The sequence below is a fragment of the Morchella importuna genome (genome assembly GCF_003444635.1).
Source record: "Morchella importuna strain M04M26 chromosome Unknown Morimp01GS011, whole genome shotgun sequence".
NCBI classification, from domain to species: Eukaryota; Fungi; Ascomycota; class Pezizomycetes; order Pezizales; family Morchellaceae; genus Morchella; species Morchella importuna.
In genome coordinates this window covers 489,509-509,190 of record NW_025763408.1, presented here as the reverse complement: position 1 = coordinate 509,190, position 19,682 = coordinate 489,509, and the positions used below count along the sequence as shown (strand labels likewise).

At 49.3% G+C, this 19,682-nt stretch overlaps 3 protein-coding genes across 3 annotated transcripts; 2 read left to right on the top strand and 1 right to left on the bottom strand.

Moving 5' to 3' along the window:
- Positions 1 to 9,092: 9,092 nt before the first annotated feature.
- Positions 9,093 to 13,113, top strand: LAJ45_04560 (uncharacterized protein; the record flags this gene model as incomplete). Its single annotated transcript, XM_046114140.1, has 7 exons — positions 9,093 to 9,095; positions 9,168 to 9,377; positions 9,432 to 9,960; positions 10,034 to 11,826; positions 11,883 to 12,282; positions 12,349 to 12,998; positions 13,057 to 13,113. The coding sequence occupies 7 exons, from the start codon at positions 9,093 to 9,095 to the stop codon at positions 13,111 to 13,113; spliced, it is 3,642 nt and encodes a 1,213-aa protein (XP_045972662.1).
- A 549-nt stretch (positions 13,114 to 13,662) lies between these two features.
- On the top strand, positions 13,663 to 14,516 carry LAJ45_04559 (uncharacterized protein; the record flags this gene model as incomplete). Its single annotated transcript, XM_046114139.1, has 4 exons — positions 13,663 to 13,925; positions 13,996 to 14,119; positions 14,219 to 14,285; positions 14,374 to 14,516. 4 exons carry the CDS (start codon positions 13,663 to 13,665, stop codon positions 14,514 to 14,516), a joined length of 597 nt encoding a protein of 198 aa, XP_045972661.1.
- A 1,141-nt stretch (positions 14,517 to 15,657) lies between these two features.
- Positions 15,658 to 19,371, bottom strand: LAJ45_04558 (uncharacterized protein; the record flags this gene model as incomplete). Its single annotated transcript, XM_046114138.1, has 3 exons — positions 15,658 to 16,073; positions 16,141 to 19,157; positions 19,223 to 19,371. 3 exons carry the CDS (start codon positions 19,369 to 19,371, stop codon positions 15,658 to 15,660), a joined length of 3,582 nt encoding a protein of 1,193 aa, XP_045972660.1.
- Positions 19,372 to 19,682: the final 311 nt, after the last annotated feature.

The following is a 19,682-nucleotide window of genomic DNA, read 5'->3' as shown; positions in this document are numbered from 1 at the left end:
CATTTCTCTTGACAAATTTTATTACAAGTAGGCTGATTATTCTATGCGGTTTCGGTTCTTTTTCCACGTGTGTTATGTACTTGGGGGGGGGGGGGGGTAGGGCTCTTTTAACTTGGTGCTGTATTCCTAGACTCGAATAGGTGGGCGCTAGGGATGTAAGTTTACCTGTGCCTACGCTGAAGGCGTTGAAGAACATATCTCACTTCCTCGGATTGCGGGGAACTTTAGGACTTAAGAGGAACGAACAATTTCAGGTTATCCGAATATACAGCATGTACGCCTGTCTGTGGTGCGTACGTTGTAGGATTTGAATACTGACCGATCAAGAGATGCAAGGTCCACAAAATCGCGCAACAAAATTCACGTTTTCAAACCAGTCAGCCAGTGAATTCGATGCCCGCAATGACACTTTGCAGTGCCAAATGGCAACTAACTACCCGTGCAATAGAGCGGCGGCCTCTTGTTACGTTCTCATATGAGGTGATGCTCCATCAACTGCATTCATTTGACCGCTGTGGGATTTTTTTTTTCTCTCTACTCTGACTGCTGTCAGGGGCGAGCTTCACTACGTCAGTCCTGGTTGGGTTGGAAAAGAGGCTACAAAAAAATGATACCCTGCTTTATCGCCGCACGTACGTTTATGTCTCTAGGCATGAGTCCGAGGTAACTAAAGCTCGCTAGTGGCATCTGTCTTTGGTGTGAAGCCACTGAAGAGGTACAAAGTCGGTCTCATTTACCTCCTTAGCATCTCGAGTCAATACTTTGTCATCAGATCTATCTCGTGGACCGCGCGAACCTATGCTCAACTGGGATTTTACCCCACAACAAATCCCATTGGAAGCCTTATAACATTGTCCAAGTTCTCGGATAGTTTCTTGTGCCCCCGGCCCCCTACCATGAAGGCAATTGTCTCCTTGCATGCAGTCGACCCCGCGTTGGTCGTGTTTTGTACATTAATTTTTTTTTTGCACGCGAGCACTTGCTTCTCACAGAAATTTGAGGAAAACAGTGATCAGAGTTAGTAACCCTAGACAGCCGATTGGTTGCATACGATATCGTGAACGGTCTTTTGTTTGATGTGCGTGTCAATGATGCACATACATGTACATATGTGTGTACAGATCCTCGCTCGAGAGACATTGTAACAGATCTTCACCGCTATTCAGAAAAACGTAAAATAAATTCATTTAGCGAAGTGGGAAAAATAAAAAAAATAAAAAAAATAAAAATGCTGTACTAACATACACTAAGAACATGCAAGCACTTATGTAGCTAGGTAAAGGTTTAGCATGTCGAAACAATGGATCAGAGGGGTCGAGAGGACCGCGTGATGTTTTGCTTTAACGAGAGGTACCTATTGTGTGCAGGAACGATCGTTATTCGCCAATCTTAACAGCAGCAGCATGCAGATCATGTTTCTTTTTTCCCTGGACGACATAAGCCAGTGGACAAAAGCATGTACCTCCCCACGCTAATTGGAACATCCCACAACAAAACCCATTCGCGAAGAAGGCAACAGCACTTTAAATTCTTAACCACCCATACAAATTTGGGGACGTGGCGGCGGGAAAATTATCATTCCCCCCCTCCGTTACTGGGACTCCGGCTCCTAGGGGTCTTATAGGCTGGCTTCTACTGACAAGGATTCCACTCACCAATGCTACAGGAACCACCATGACACACCCGGTACCCATCATTACACGCCGGCGCGTCACTGTAGGGCCAAACGAGTGTTTAGCCGAAGGGGGGTTCAGTAAAATAGAGTAGGTAATCAAACAATTAAACAAAATCAATAAATCATGCCACGGAGCCGACGTACATACATTTCCTATTACTCTTTACTTTCCTTTCTTTTGGGCTAAGCAGCTGTGTACAGGTTTCTTTTCGCCTACAGGCCTGCCTATGCCCGCCGTACACATACTTCTTACTCTTACCTCTTCCTACATATACAGGATATCTCGAATCACGGGCCTACATACATACGCGGCGGAAGTTCTTTCCCCCTTTCCCCGTCTTCTTAGTGTGCTTTCGGTGAGTGGCAATACTAAGTAGCCAGCAGCAGCAGTTGCGTAAGTGTATGCGTCGGTGTCAGCGTTGATGGTTCGGGTATTTGAATCATAATTACGGAATATCCAAAGTTTCCTTCAGGCACAGCACTTTCTGGCCCACATGCCCGCGTGTATGTGCGGGCTCCTCAGTTTTGAAAGTGCGGCCGGATATATCCCTGATCATGATCTGATCAAAGTTTCATCCATCACACTACTAACCCCTACAGTGCACCGACAGACTGGTAGCGAGGCGATCCCCCTTTTTTCCTAAAATAACATAGGTACCTAGTTACCATGGATTTATACATCTAAACTCGTTGTGTATGATGTGTTTGTTACAGGTACTTTTTTTTGTGAATGAGGGTATCAATGATAGGCTGTTCCCCTTTTTTGCTTTTATTCTTGGTAAAGCAAGGTAAAGTATCATTTCCGGCAGGTGGCTTCGGGCCGCATCAATATAGAGGCATGTTCTAATAGGCCCTGTGATGTCTACTGCTGGTGGGAGTATGTAGGGTCCGGATCTAGCTAGCTAGCCCGACTTGGCTTCAAGATCTGATGCTTTTGTCTGAATTGAGCGAGTCTTCGCTAGTCACAAAAGGAGACATTCTTTTTTTCATATTCAAGAGTCAAGATCCCCACAGGTCCCTCGTGCTGCTACATGCGCAGGTCAGGTTCACAAAAAGAAAAGAGGGGAGGAGGAGGAGAGACCTTGTGCCTCGCCCGTCTTCGTCTGATTTTAAAAGATCCGTTTCAGACCCAGCCATCAGTCCAATCTGACCCGTTTTAAAGTACAACCCCATCCTCTGCACCTATCTGACGGTTTTGTTTTCCTTTCTTTTTCATAAGGCATGTCACACCAATAATCCGCGCCAACCCCCAGGTTGGGTGATCCGCGGAGAAAGGTGGGACGTTTTGGCCGGAGAGAATAGATTATTTCAGGAAAGATCTAGGTAGGGTAGCATCTTTAGATGACGGTGATGTTGATGATGCAGATTATGCAGACAATGCAGTCGAGTTTAATGCAGTTGTACTTGAAACTAGATGTATCAGTGACCGAGCCGTCCATATCGATCTCAAATTTACCGTTCTTGAGATTCGAGTGCGGCTCAAGGAGAAGGGACAGATACGATACGTAGAATAGGATATACGTACGATCCATTGCCATTTACTTTAAGTGATTGGTAGCTCATAGTCACTCTTCGGTGAGAAACCCCCGTTCAACATTGATTATCACTCGCTAATTCTTGTAGTGTAATTATCCGTACCGGGAGTCATCTAGATCGGATTTTGTGACACGTACCATTCATTTTTTTTTCCCTGTAGACAAAAACGCACAACAATATTATTTCCTAGATACATGCCTACTGCGATATCATGATATGATCGTTTGCAGTCCCACTTGGGATATCACAAAGATTCCGAAGTGATGCCGATGCGATTGTGTTAAAATAGATTTTTTAAGCAAGATGAAACCTTTTTGTGCAATAAACGCACATTTTCTGTCGGCCATCGAAACGGGCCAGCTCCCCCACGAGTATCGATAAGGTGGTACCAAACCAGGTCGAATGAACATCAATTGCCGGGCCGCGTCGTACAGGAAAAGCATTCAGCACGTTGCACATAAACGGCAGAGCGGGGGGGGATATAGGGCAAGGCACGGCCTTCTCCATAGGGCAATGACATAAATTTCCTGTTTCGAAAGATCGGGACGCAAAAAAATATAAATCCATTTTTTTTTTCGATGAGATTCGATCGGCGATGATAATTGGAGTCTCAAGTGCATACTTTGTAACCTATGGTCTCGGGCCGTTTCTACTAATTGAGCTGACGTACTACAAGGTCGTTTTTTAGCTGGAGACACTTGTTTGCAAGGTCAGAACCGAATGGGCAAGTTGTTTCTGTGGTTTTGGATCGGTTCAATTAAAGTACCTCCAGAGGGGTATCTTCAAGAAGTTGATTCTGTGAATTTATAATACAAGATCTAGTGACGAAAGAATTGTGAACTTGCCCACCTCTTGATCACAGTCTCAACCGGCAACCGCTCGTGTTTATGAAGTTTTAAAGCCGTCGGTTTCATTCCACGATACTAGCAGTACTCGCTACTTTACCGACGTTCAGACGAAACTCGTGGGTCTGTGTACCGGAACCTTTACGCACCCACCTTGGCAAGCGTATTCTCAGCGTTAACATCTAAGAATCGTGTACGAGTAAGAGCTCACAACCTACATAATGCAAAACTGGCTTTAGCGTCTTTATGACCTGGTACTAATCAGCCCCATAATTGATGAACCTCTGGACGCCCTCTTATGTATCAATTCAGATATCCGTACCAGTCTTCAGGGCCGTAATAAAATGCGATATAGTGGCACTCATCATAGCGTATCACTCGATTCCTATTGAAACAAACACGTCACCCTACTACGCTAGCAATTGATGCACTTGGTTAGGTAGAGCTTGTTGTTTCGTCTTTATGTGAGAGTAAAGTTGAATATATCGTAGACGTGATTTACTGGTCTCGTGAATTTATCACCGAAACTGACGTTACTGTTTTTGATGTTCATGTCAGTCCAAACCGCACGCAGTCTCTGACCATACTATCGCCGATATTGTGGTCTGAAATGTCTTACTGTGTATAGTTTATAGTGTTTAAACGTTTCTGGCAATACCTTTACAGGTACATGTATCTATACTTTGAAAATGTTTATAAAGGTGCTGATCGACATATATTTAGTTATGAGTCAACCATCGAACATGAGGCGTTTACTTCTGTCGGCTCCAACTAGAAAAGTAGAGATTGGGATATCCTGTAGAAGTAAAAGGTTTTAGTCTTGGCGGTAGTAAGCTTAAGCTTTGGTCCGAAAATATGTCCCTAGCCCTCTTGGTGGACTTTTCCATGTCAGCAATATATATTATTGAGATACTAGAGGTACCCCCGGGTTACTGGTATGTGGGTACATGTAGTAGAACTCAGGCTCTTCTAGCACCTATGACTAATCTCCTACGGCCCGAGTACAGATAGCAGAACCTCCCATCAGATTTGAGGACCACCTCATCTATCTCTTTGTTAGCTATGAAATTGATATCTGCTGTATTCCATTTAATGTTGAGGGCGCCAGATCCAGGGCTAGGTTTTAGCGAAACTTTTTCGGTACATATTCTCTTATAGTATAGTAGATAGTATAGACTAGAGGTCCTCCCGTTTGTTACCAACCGGAATCACTTTGCCTTTAGAAGTACTTTCCCGGGCAGAGTAAACTGAACAATCATTTTATTGAAGGGTTGTTCCGGCATATTCTAGGTACACCCTTAACGTTGTATGTAGGGAGCATATGTGTAGGATTGGGCCCTAGGTCAATCATCACCTGTCATTTGCGAGATTTCTTTTCGTCCTGACTTTTTATATATTAGGAGATGTATGTTAATCGCGCTTGAGGATAAGAGTTTCGGTTATGCATGATGCGAATATAGTTCTAAAGCATTATGAAAGATACTTTGGACTAATTAACCTATTGGTATCAGCATCTCCTTTCACGATCTTTTGGCGCCGCGTCTGAATATGTGCCCGAAATAATAGTGGTGGATATATCAAAGAGCCAGAGAAGATATACCCTCCCCCCCGCTAGCTGCTGTATACGGGGAAATATCCAGGGTTCTCTTGAAATAATAACATCTTAATGGCTTAGTGCAATACTCTGATTGATCGAGTCGTTGGAGGAAATGCGCCATTGCCTAGTTGAATTTTGGGCCATTATTGCATGCAACGGTAGGATCATTAGTGCGCTCGACAAGCCGGCTCGAGACGAGCAGGAGGAAAAGCTTGACTTGACACGTGATAGGAGTTGCCCGACTTGTCTCGAATTGTCTCGACTTGTAAAAGCTCGAGTGGCTCGAACTGAGCTCGGGCTTTTCAGTGGCCCCAGATAGGAGTTCTAGAAGCTGTCATTCCAGCTCTCTCTGTGCAAACATATGCTGTTAGGGTTAGGGCTCAGTGCAGCGGAAGGATAATATGGGCGTTTTCAGGCGTGGATATTCAGAGATAACACTCGAAAAGCTCGAACGTTTCAAGTCGAGCAGCAGAAAGAGCTCGAGGTCGCTGCTCGAGCTTTGGGCTCGGGTCGAGGACTCGAGTTAACGGGTCTCGTCGACCACACTAGGTAGGACCTTTGATCTCGATTTCTCAGTCTACGTTTTGTAGGGAGATTCTTTTTTGACATAAGAATGTTCGAGATCGTTGGAGCGGCATTGATCCTGGAGTCTGAGCGCCCTTTAGCCGAAACAAGATTCGTTAGATCAGACAGTGTATATATATATTCATAGGATATCACTCGGTTTGACATACGTTACGTAAGTGTTGATTAATTGATTTAATTATTCATTCCTGGTTTGTATTAAGGGCCCGATTTGGGGAACGAATAATCCAACTCATTGAGCAGAATAGTTTGCCTGGTATATTGATTTTTGTTCATAGAAACTCGAATAAGACCCTATTAAATTCCAAAGCGCATAACGTATTTTTACGGTCATGTTATGGTGTCTGATATCATGATTTGTTAGTCTAATAGGCCATGATCGATCGCGGAATTTGATGGTAACGCTTACCAAATCATATCACTGTGATCTTTTGGCCCTTGAATAAAAGCGAGACGATTATGCGTTTATTTTTATTTTTTATTTTTTTTGAAAAGAAAAAACTGTAGACGCTTTTTCTCTTGCCTATATATCAAGCAAAAATAGAGGGATTATATTATATTGAGTAGGTTTGAACGGTAATTTGTGGGTTAACATTACCTAGCTATGCCATTCTGCTGGTGCAGTGATACCGAAAAAAAAGGAATACTCGACGGCCAATGATGTCTCTTTATCATTCGAGACCCTTCTGAGCGAGAGATTCTCATGGTAAAACTCTGTCTAGGAGGTTATTATCCCAGTTATTCTGGTGGAGATCGCTTTTAGTTGAGGTCGGTTATGGCGAGCTGTGGTGGAAGTCAATTTGATTGAAGCCTTGAACCTAGTTTTTCGAAAGTACAGCTATAAAAAGCTGTTATCAAGGCCTGACCTTAATAAGCAGAGCATCTGTAGAAATAAGCATCGCATTGTATCAACAGTCTATTGTAAAAATCATAAAGTGGGTGAGATTTACATATTGAGAGGTAGTAGAGCTCGACAGAGAGAGGGTACACGGAGTGGGAGGGTGATGACTATGTATGTATACATGAACTCAACCGCTTCACGTATACTCTGAGTAGGTACTAACCTGAAAATGACTTTCGATGCTAATGGCTACATGTATGTACATGTAGCTTGCATGCAGCAAGCACTTATTGCCCACCCCGAGTTCCTTAGTGGAGTTTAAGAGTCAGGGTGAGTACGCGGAGCCTATATGTACGTATACGTATGCTTAATATACTTACGTACAAGTATTTGTACAGCGCCATGCCATAAGTCATGGGAAGGCGCGAGGTCGCAATGCCTGAACACAAAATCTTTCACCACCACCAATGGCGCCCAGAGACCATGTACCCCACCAGACAGCTAGGAGGAAATGACCAGCCTCCCTGCTGTGGCAAAAAACCGGAGTCTTACAACTCTGGTTGGAGGAGAATAGGGTAGATGTTCTGGAGGACTGGCTTGCCTATTCCATCCCATTGAACATGTTTGGGTACACCTCAAGAAACTTTACCATCAACAGTACCCCCATTTGGCATATGGTACTAGATCACCTTAAGTATTAAAGCCCCACGTGGAGGAAGGTCTAATTCATTGCTGGGAACTATTACCTGATGATTACTTTGGTAGCTAGTTGAGAGCATGCCTAGGAGAATAGAGCTGTTATAAAGGCAAGGGGTTGGTACACAAGATATTAAATGTCAAATTATTTTTATTTAGCTACTATTTAACAACTATACAAAAAACCAGCTCTCCAAAGGATCAATTGTGGTTGCTGGGTGGGTAGTCGTGGTGGCCCGGGAGGTTGCTACGCCGCGCCTTCCCATGATTTATGGCCTAGAACTATACATCTCATCACCTACATGTAATCCTCATGAGGGTTCACGAACATCATGTACTTAAGTACATGTATGTAAGTACTTGCGCACTGGTAACTTGCACATGTATCTGTCTGCGCCTCTTATACGGGAGTTCAGGCTTATGTCACAGTTTACGAAATATAGCTCGTGATTTTAGAGTTTTAATCCTAGGATGTACACACATCATGGCCAATATTGCTTAATTAAATGCTTAAATCCTTAAATGTCATATGTTAAGATATGGTTTTTTCGTATTTATGCTTACTTGATATATGTGGCGCTGCTACTGTACTTAAGGTGGTATACGTATGGCGAGGACGTAAGATGATTTAAAGAGCTAGAGGGGAGCTTACTTTAGAAGATATATGGTTATCGACGTCGTCGTCATTGACACCCACCCTTAGGACCCTCCCGCCAAGGCGAGCTGTCAATGCCAGTTTGAAACCGTGCAGTACCTAAATTGGCTTGGCGCACTCTGTATCTACGATTTCAAAGAGAAAGCGTAAAATAATGAATTAATCCATATGCTGCGTTAATTCGAGCGGCCACCACTAGCTACAGCGATAGACCTGTACATGGACATTCTGGCCTACAACCTAGATGAATAGCTCTACAAGGCATGAGAGCTCGAGATACGCGTCCCGAAGCTCTTTTCAGTCCTTCGAAGAGCGTTGAATGCTGGTTCTGCATCCTATCTTACGTGTTGAGGCTGTGCATGTCTTGGCAATGGCTGAGTCATGGAAGCTCAGAAGTGGCTCCGGTACGTAACCTTATCCGGTCTCCCCATTCGGCCATCTATCCCCGGAATCACCGCCCATCACAGATCACAAATCACTCCTCTATCTTGACCAGCTCAAGTCTCCATCTCCAAGTACCCTTTCTCAGTCCTTTCACTTTCAACGTCTACTGTCTGCATTCCGCGCATTCTATCATCGTCCTCCATCAGGCTTAAAGTCCGCGAATTCAACCCCTCATCCCTCCCCCGCGCTTGTCTCCCCCCCCCCCCGCCCCCTGATTGATGGTATGCATTCCCAACTTGTTCCATGGACGAGGTAAAGCTCACGAATATACTGACGAATATTCTCTTGTTTAGGCCGTAACTAAACGCGCAGGCCGTAAGGCTAAGAATAAGGACGACGCCCCTTCCGGCTCCTCCGGTGGGAAACAGAAGGTCAAGAAGGCGGTCTTCGAAACTCAAAAGAAGAAGGAAGTAGGGGTTACAGATCTTACACTCATATCAAAGATATCGAACGAAGCCATAAACGAGAATTTGAAGAAGAGATTCGATAATCGTGAGATCTATGTAAGTTAGCTCTTCAGGGTAGGTCTATTGGAGCTTTACTAATAATTCAATTAGACATATATCGGTCATGTGCTCATCTCTGTCAATCCTTTCAGAGACCTCGGAATCTATACCGATGAGGTGCTTTCAAGCTACAGGGGGAAGAATCGGCTTGAGGTACCGCCGCATGTGTTTGCTGTTGCGGAGAGTGCGTATTACAACATGAATGGATACAAGGAGAGTCAGTGTATTATTATTTCTGGCGAATCGGGTGCTGGTAAGACGGAAGCGGCAAAGCGGATTATGCAGTACATCGCTGCAGCGTCTTCGACATCATCGACTACTATTCAGGAGATCAAAGATATGGTCTTAGCTACCAACCCACTTTTGGAATCATTCGGGTGTGCCAAGACTCTACGGAACAATAATTCTAGTAGACATGGGAAATATCTGGAGATTCAATTCAATGATCAAGGAGAGCCGGTAGGAGCGAACATTACGAATTATTTATTAGAAAAGAATCGAGTTGTTGGACAGATCAAAGATGAAAGAAATTTTCATATTTTTTACCAATATACAAAAGCGGCCCCTCAGACATACAGAGGTGAGTTCAACCTGGATTCTAGGGGGCAAAGTGAGAGAGTAATAAGGGGCTGATTTTATCTCGCCGAGAATAGAAATTTTTGGGATTCAGACTCCTGATACCTACTTATACACCTCTAAATCAAAGTGCCTTGATGTACCCGGGATTGACGATGTTGCGGAATTTGCGGATACCATGAACGCTATGCGAGTAATCGGACTTTCACAGGAAGAACAAGACAATATTTTCCGTATGCTTTCAGTTATTTTATGGTTGGGCAACATCCAGTTTGTTGAGGACGAGCAAGGCAATGGGGCAATTTCGGACTCCAGCGTCACGGATTTTGTCGCCTATCTATTGGAGGTAGACGGGCCGGCCGTACATAAAGCCCTGACTATTAGAATGATGGAAACTGGAGGAAGGGGCGGAAGAAGAGGATCGGTTTACGAGGTGCCTCTCAATGTGACTCAAGCGACAGCTGTGCGGGATGCCCTCGGAAAGGCTATCTACAATAACTTATTTGAATGGATTGTAGACCGTGTCAATCTTTCGATGAGGACCCGCGGACCCGTTGCTCATACGATAGGAATTCTTGATATCTACGGATTCGAAATTTTTGAGAATAATTCGTTCGAGCAGATTTGCATCAACTACGTCAATGAGAAATTGCAACAAATCTTTATCCAACTCACCCTACGGACAGAGCAAGAGGAATATGCAAGGGAGCAAATTACCTGGACCCCCATCAAGTATTTTGACAACAAGATTGTCTGTGATTTGATTGAGGAGAAACGACCACCCGGAGTATTTGCTGCATTAAATGACGCCTGTGCAACAGCACATGCTGATCCTACGGCTGCAGACGGAACTTTTGTTCAGAGGCTCAATGCGTTGTCTTCCAACGCACACTTTGAAAACCGCCAAGGACAATTCCTCATCAAGCACTACGCTGGAGATGTCATGTACACTGTTGCCGGAATGACCGAGAAGAACAAGGACCAATTGTTGAAAGATCTTTTGGATCTAGTAGGAGGAAGTAGCAATGGCTTCCTAAAAACAATTTTCCCTGATCAGATCGACCGAGACTCAAAGAGAAGGCCCCCGACAGCAAGCGACAAGATTAAGTTATCCGCAAATGACCTTGTGACCACGTTGATGAAAGCTCAACCTAGTTATATCCGAACCATCAAGCCCAACCAGAACAAGAGTCCAACGGAGTATGATACCCCAGCTGTTTTGCATCAAGTCAAGTATCTAGGTCTACAGGAGAACGTCCGTATTCGACGAGCAGGTTTTGCTTACAGGCAGACATTCGAGAAATTCGTTGAACGGTTCTACCTATTGTCTCCCAAGACCTCATATGCTGGTGACTATACATGGACAGGCGACGCCAAGTCTGGTACGATGCAGATTCTCAAGGACACTTCTATTCCAAAAGAGGAGTATCAAATGGGAGTGACGAAGGCATTCATCAAGACCCCCGAAACTCTGTTTGCTCTTGAAACCATGAGGGACCGGTACTGGCATAATATGGCCATCAGGATTCAACGAGCATGGAGGAACTATCTCCGATACAGAGCCGAGTGCGCAACGAGAATCCAAAGGGCTTGGAGGAAGAAGAGGGGTGGGGAGGCTTTTTTGAAGGTCAGAGACGAAGGCCACAGGATACTTGCAGGGAGGAAAGAGAGGAGGAGGATGAGTCTGCTGGGAAGCAGAAGATTTATGGGCGACTACCTAGGTATTGGAAATAAAGGAGGACCAGGTGAGATGATCAGAAATTCTGTTGGTATCAGTGCGAATGAGCTCGTCTTGTTCAGCTGCAGGGGCGAGCTTCTGGTTTCGAAATTAGGAAGGAGTAGTAAACCAAGCCCGAGGATGATTGTTATGGTAAGCCTACTATGAATAATGCACAAAATCATTCCTGCTGACCTTTTATGAAAAAGACGAATAGAGCCATTTACATTATCCTCCAGGCAATGGTCAATGGTCAACTGTCTATTACCGCAGAAAGGACCATTGTCTTGAGCTCCATCAAATTCGTTGGCATGTCAAACCTATGTGATGACTGGTTCTCACTTGGAGTCGGCTCGCCCCAAGAAGCGGATCCACTCCTGACCTGCATCTTCAAGACGGAGTTCGTAACTCACTTACGAACCGCTATGCCCGGTGGTGTCGATGTACGGGTTGGACCTACGATAGAATATTCGAAAAAGCCAGGCAAATTAGCAGTCGTCAAGACTGTCAAGGATCCTAGCGTGCAAAGAGGGGATCTGTATAAGAGTAGTACCATTCACGTAGGGCCTGGGGAACCGCCAAGTAGCATCTCAAAAGCTACACCAAAGGGTAGACCTGTTGCTGCTAAACCGATTACAAAGGGTGGGCTACTGAAACCTGGCGGGCCAAAGACAGGCGCCCACGCAGGTAGATCAGTCCCACGAGCCCAAAAGACTGTCACGCCACAGCCCAGTGCTAGTTCGCAACCGGCGCCTCATCCAGTACCTCACCCAGTACCTCACCCAGTTGCAGCAATCATCAGTAACAGCAACAAAGAAAGCCATACTCGACAGCCGTCTACCCACTCTATCCGCGCACCACCACCGCCACCGCCGCCGCCCCCGGTTTCAGACGAACCGACATGCAAGGCAATGTATGACTTCCAAGGGCAATCCGCTCGGGAGCTGTCCCTTGCTAAAAATGATGTCGTTATTATCATTTCGAAGGGAGAGGAAGGATGGTGGCTCGTTAAGAGAATGACTGGTACAGAGCAAGGTTGGGCACCAGCTGCATACCTTGAAGAGTTACCAAGAGCTCCCCCGCCAGCTGTCAGTAGAGCAGTTCCACCACCGCCACCAATAAATGGAAGAAATAGCCCTGTCCCGCCCAGCAAAGCTAAAAAGCCGGCGCCTCCCGCACCGCCGGCAAAGCGACCAAACGTTGGGAGGAAGCCAGCACCTGTAACAGAAGGGGCGGATAGATCGAGTTTGACGGATAGTACGGCGAGTGGGAGCAGTGGGGCTGGGAGCTCTACCACAAGTTTTGCGGGAGGATTAGCCCAAGCTGTAAGTTCTTTTGCTCTTTTCGCTATGGGATTCCCGCTAATATTAGGGTTTATTCTAGTTGATGGATAGGCAGCAAGCAATGCGAGGGAAGAAGGACGACGATGATGAGTGGTAGAAGATAAACGATAGACTGGAGAAGTGTTGTTTTCTTTGGTTTTTTGTTGGTTGGGTGCGAAGCATGCAGAGTGGTAATCGTAAACTTGGATTTTCTACGCATTGATTTTATTTTATTTCTACTAGTGCTTTGCCTTGTCCTTTAGATAAAAGTGATGACGCTCGATGTTTATTTTTCATTTTATTTTATCCAGCTGCGTGTTTCTTTTCATGTGTTGATATAGAATTGCGGGAATGACTGATTTAGAGCGTGCCATGGGGGAGTAAGAATCTGCGCGAGTATGTGCGGGCAGAGGGGAAAGAGATGGTGTAAATGCGCGGCCGGATAAGAATGTATGTTTTTAACACATGAATGCTCTTACCATGGTTTCGCTTCCAGCCTTCTGCCGCACTGCATTACTATTTCACTAGTGAAATATAAAACCAACGCCCACGTACCTACGCCCAACAAGAAAAAGCGTTACTAACCAGCGCACTGCAAAAGAGTGACAGCCATCACCAAACCACAACCGCCACCACCCGAGTGACCGCCCATGACCCACCACCAAACATGTTCTCATCAAGTCTCCGCACCCACGCCCCATGGGCCCCCATCATCCCATCGCTCCTCCAAAACAACATCATCGAGTCCCGCACCCTCGCGCACACCACCACAGCCGACATCACATTCGCCGGCGGGCTCGCAGTGCTCCTCACCACCGACGACGACGACCCCACAGCCACAGCCAGGAGGGTCGAAAGGGCGCTACAAACAGCGGCCACGGCAGTGGTGGTGGTGTTCTTGGGGACGGGCGTGTGGGGGTTTCAGCTGCTGTGGGTTGTCTGCGGAGTGGATGCTGGACGCTTTGAGAGTGCGCATGCTGATGCGGTGGTGGGGATGTAGGCTTGATCAGACGTTTAGGGAGACGGTGTATGTGGTGCCGCTCTTTGCGGTGGTGGATCTGCCGGGGGTACTGGCGGGGCTGGTGGAGGGGTATTCTGCGGTGCCGCTGCCGGTGGGGCGACAGGTATTGCCCCCCCCCTCCCCCCCCGGAATCTTTCTTTTGTTACAGTGGTGGTGGTGGTGGTGGTGGGAAGTGGGGTAACATAATGGTGGAGTACTATAGGATGGATGGACGCCTGCGAGGATGCTGTCGCTGATGGCGGTGGATGGGGGGTTGTTGTCGGTGCATTGTACGTTCTACCCCCCCCCCCTCCCTCCCTCCCAATTCCCCTTTTATACTACGGGAGGCTGGGTTGCTAATGAAGCGGGGAGGGATAGCGACGCTGGTGCTGCACTCGATGTTTTCGTCGCTGAGGGAGCTGGCGATGGGGGCGGGTGTGGAGGTGCTGGAGGTGCTGGAGGGCGGGGAGGGGAGGGGGGTGGTGGAGTTCTTGGAGGTGGAGTTTGTGGTTGGTGGGTAGTGGGTAGTGGGTGGACGAGAGGGGAGGGCTGCTGGGGTAGTTGCTGGTGTGGCCTGTAGGGGTGGCTTGGGGGTTTTATGGATGGTTAGGTGCTTGTGTTGTGGTTGAGATGGTAGGGGGCTTGTAGCTTGGTTTACAGAGATACAGGGCTATCTAGCTGGGAAATACCACTCGAGATGCGAAGCCATCGTCATTAGTATTGTGACAAGCAGATTGATCGATTGATAACAATCAAAGCCATTTTCCGAATTCCTATACCGATAAATAGCATCTGATCAGTTGGCTCCCGAGGCTCGCTGAGGATATCTGTGCATTCATCAATTGGAAGCTACTAACAGCAAATAATCGATCAATCATTACCCACCCACCCACCCACCCACCCAGGCCCGCAGCCACCAACCAACCAACCAATCGCACCTACTAGTACAAAGACCGCCGAGTGATAACCCCATGATCCACCCACATTACTAATCCCCTGGTCTGCGCCTTAGTGTCTTTGCTCCTTCGTATTAGCATGCCGACCGTAGATGATGTCATACACCGCACCGCACTCTACCATACACTGCACATCAACATCAACATTGAAACCGTACTTAACTACAACTCAATTCAATCCAACCCCACCGGCCGTCCGTCATACTCATACCACTCACTACATACACGTCCGTATCACATACACATGATTGCATTGCATTGCTGGTCCTATGCTTATGTAGTTACCTAGCCTACTATACTATTTGTAAATACTAACATGACATGAGCTAGCTACTTGTACTTGTACTTGTACTATCCCTCCCGTTTTCTCCTCCTCCTACTACTACCACTAACCCACCACCAGCCGGCCAGCTAACCAGATACCCCAGGTGTAATATATAACCATACAAAAAAAAAAAAGCCAAAAGAAGTTTTGAAAAAGAAAAAAAGGGTAGAAGGGAGAACTAAAGGGAGGATATCACGAAGGCACTACTACATCTCACATCACCACACTACATCACGGCATAAAAACCCACGCACAAAGATCAAAGATGAAAGATCACAGCTCGAAGCCTGAAACTCAAAGCTCGAAGAAAAGAAAAGAAGAAGAAGTAAAAAAAACCACTCAACACATTCCTAACTCAAAGAACCCACTACCCACTACCCACTACCCCCCCCCCCCCCAAAGCACCCCACTACAACTCCTCCTCCCACCCCCCTGCGGCTGCGGCGCCCACCCACTCACCGGCAGCCGCATCCTGCGCTCCCTCTCAAAGTCCGCCCACCTCTTCATGACAATCTTGCTACTGTCAAACTCGCCCTCATACTCATAGCCCGCCTTCTTAACGGCCTCGCCACTGACCTTGCGCGTGTCGCCCCACGAAAAGTCGTCAAACTTCCAGAACGCGTACGTCGGCAGAACAAGGTTCCACACGGGCAGCGAGAGGAGGTAGATCAGCATCCAGAGCACGTAGGACCACCGGTGCGCCGTCAGCACGATGAGAACAGCGGGCAGACCGAGGATTAATGCCAGTAGGATGAGAGGGATCACGGGGACGGGTTTTTTGACGAAGGAGATTACGACTGGCGGGGTGGTAGTGTTAGCTTTTTCTAAAGTGCAGGAAGGAAAGAGGGGGGGGGGGGGGATTACTGAGGTAGAAAGTAAACGCAATCGCCGCCGGCAGCACCACCGTCCCAATAAGCTCAATAAACACCACAAACTGCATACTGAAGCAGAACGTCCCGCACAGATCGCGCACCAGCACCAGCTCCATCAGGTTATGCACCGTACTGTTAATCCAGCGTCTGCGCTGGGACAGCAGCACCTTAAACTCGTCGGGCACGACCGTCTTGCACACCGCCTGCGGCACAAAGATCTGCTTCCGCTTGGGAAACGTCTTGAGCATGAGCGTGCTCAGATAGCGGTCCTCGCCGAGCAGCAGCAGGTTCTTTGTGTGCAGCGTGTCGACCACGTTCTCCGAGTAGTGCTCGACCACGTCGGGGTTGGCCAGGATGGGGACCCAGTAGTTCTGCCCGCCCTTCGGCGTCTTGATGCGGTACATGCAGAAGCAGCCCGGGAGACAGGTAACGCCGCCAAAGACGGACTCGAACGCCTTTGTGAGGTGGTGCGAGATGAAGTACTCAAACACCTGGATCATGGACACCCACGACGCCGTCTTATTCGCAATCTTTGTCTCGCCGCACAGCCCCATGATGTCCGGGTCGTGCACCATCGCCGCAATCATGTGCGTCAGCGAGTCTGGAAAGACCTTTGTGTCCGCGTCGACCATGAGCACAATCTCGTAGTAGTCCGGCGAGATGCCCGTGATCTTCCAGATGCCGTTGAACATCTCAAACTCGAGCTCCGTCATGCGCTCGTCGAACATGACCTTTTGGAGGAAGCTCATGAGGATGATCTGGGAGTCGCGCTTGCCGCGGTTGCCGGCCTTGCCGCCAGAGTGCTCGTCGGGCGTGCCGCACTTGACGACGACGAGCATGGGCACGCGCTGCTGCTTCTCGGGCGGGATCTGGCTGGCGGCGCCGTAGTCGTAGAAGCCCGCGTAGACTTTGGCCATGTTGTGGCGCTTGGAGCCCGAGGCGACGGCGACGTAGGAGAAGGCCTCGACGGCGGAGGGGTGCAGCGCGTGGTCTTTCATCATGGAGAGGATGATCTCGGGCGTGGTCTTTGTCTCGCCGTGGCCCTTGATCATGCCGTCGCAGATGATGAGCATGAGCTTGTGCGAGTTGGGGTAGTCGGTAGTGGCGATTGAGTCCAGTGTCGTGCGGATCCCCTGCTCGCCCTCAGAATAACAAGTGATAAGACAGAGCGCATGTGCGAGCGGGAAGCCAGACGGCTGGTACTCCGGCGGCGGCTGCGGCACCACAGCCTCGTGGATGAATCCGGCGGGGCCGGGGCCGTCCTCGGAATACATGCTGTACCTCTCCTGCTGCCCAGGCGGGCCATGCGGGTTCAGCAGATTCGGGTTCGACGTCGACTCGGACATCATGCCGCTCAGGCTCCCCTTCGACCCGCTGTTTGCGCCCTGCTGGTACATTTGTCCCGGGGCCAGCAGCCTCGCGGTGGAGCTCTGCGACCCCATCGTCGTCGGCACGGGCTTATGCTTGCTGGTCGGCCTCTCCTGCGCATACGGGCTCGTGAACCTACTCGTTGTGGGGAGGAAGCTTCCCCTCTTTGACGGGCTGCCGGTGCCGCTGCCGCCGCCGCTGGCATCCTTCAGCTTTGGCGGCGGGCGGTAGATATCGTCCGACCAGTCCTCGATCTCGTTTCTGCGGCGCTTCGCATCGTCCTTGAGGTCGCTTGTTCGCGTGGCGCCGAGGCGCCAGCTGAGGAACCAGCCAAAGAAGAGGGCGAGGAAGAACTTTATGAGCACGATGCTGACGATGAAGACGAGCGAGACGTAGAGGACGACCTTTGACGCGATGCAGCCGACGGTCTCGGTGTCGATGCTGCCGACGCGGATGATCTCGGAGAGGCAGCGGGCGAGCTTCTTCTCTGCGGGCGCCTGGAAGAGGTGTGTGACGTCCTTGCCGCGCAGCTGGCTGTCGAGCCCGAAGTCGTCAAACTGCGAGGGATACTTTACCTGGCTGGGGTCGAGCCACTTGAGCAGGTCGAGGTCGAGCACGCTGTTGGAGTACACGAGCAGGTTGCGCGACGAGTTCTTGACGTCGTCCCAGCTGAAGTAGACCTCGCCCTCGACGTGCAGGTTGTAGTAGGCCTCTCTGGCCGTGCCGGACGTGTGGCAGGCGTACCCGGCGTAGTACTGCTCCGTGAAGTCGGGCTCTGTGGACCCGTCCTGCCTGAAGGCCTTGCACGGGAAGTAGTAGGCCATGCCCCCGCTGGAGTCTGTGGGGATCGACGAGTTGTCCGAGGGCGTGATGAGACCTTTGCATTGCCCGTTCACGTTCTGGAACATGAACGACGCATCCTTTCCACCATATGGCTCCGACAGATCATACAAGATATCCGCATCCTGCCTGATGCCAATCGCGCGCGGATGCTTACTCCCCAGCAGGTTATACGCCCGCCCATTAACGATCAAATACCCCGTATCCACCTGATTAATCTTCAACCTCGGCGTCGGGCTGCCACACACGGCCTCCGTGAACCCAAACGTCAAGAAGCCCACAAACGCGCAGATCAGCACAATGATGGAGATCAGCCCCATCTTCTCCCGCCACGCCCGCTGCTGCGCCTTCGCCGGCTTGCCAAAGCACCGCAGCACGGCCCCCGGGCACCAGAACGTCACGATCGCGCAGTACACGTTCCACAAGCTCGGCGGACTGATCGTCTCCATCTCCTGCATCTTCTTGAGCCTCGCCTTCTCGTCCGCCGACGCCTGCCGCGTGTGCGCTCTCGCCAGCTTCTTACTCGCCCTTCGCCGCGGCTCCCCTCCTCCCCCGCCACCTCCCCCGCCCGCTGCGGCTTCGTCCTCAGAGTACCGCGGATTCGACCGCGACGGCCGCGTCAGCGACTTCAAGTCCGACGAGTCAGTCGACGCATGACTGGCCGCCTCGCCGCGGTCCTCGATGATGGGATCATTCCCCGTGGTCGAGGGGAGCACGTTCATCTGCTGCTGCTGCGCATGCTGGCGGTAGTGGTAGTTTGGGTGGTCGCGGTTGATGCGCGTGCGCTCGGGCCGGATGAGGCTGCGCTTGCGGGCAAAGTCTGCGCTGTTGGGCGTGTGCGAGGGGCTGCCGGTGTAGGGGTCGACGGGGGGGGCGGCGGCGGGAGGGGCGGGTGCGCGGCGCGGCGGGTGGTGGTGGTGTTGTCGCTGTGGTAGAGGGGCGCTTCGATGTCGGCTGTGCGCCGGTGCGGGCGGCGGGAGGGCGAGATTGGCGTGGGGCGTTGGGGGAGCGACATTGTGGTCTGTGGGGTGGGGGGTGTTAGTGGATGTAGGTAGAGCTTGCAGATGGGGGGGGGGGGTACGGACTAGCTTAGCTGGCTGTTGCGGGCGCCCAAGAGGTCCCGGGAGGTGAGGTAAACAGACAGATCGAGCAGTGTCTATCCACCCACAGACCGGAGGCAGATAGAGATAGATAGATAGGGTCTATGGCGTAATAGCGATAATCAACCCTTACGCTGCTGCTGCACAGGAATGGTAATTATACAACCCACTCGGTCACTCAGAGCAAGAGTAGGAAAGCAAGACAAGGAGAAGAAGGAAGAGGAGA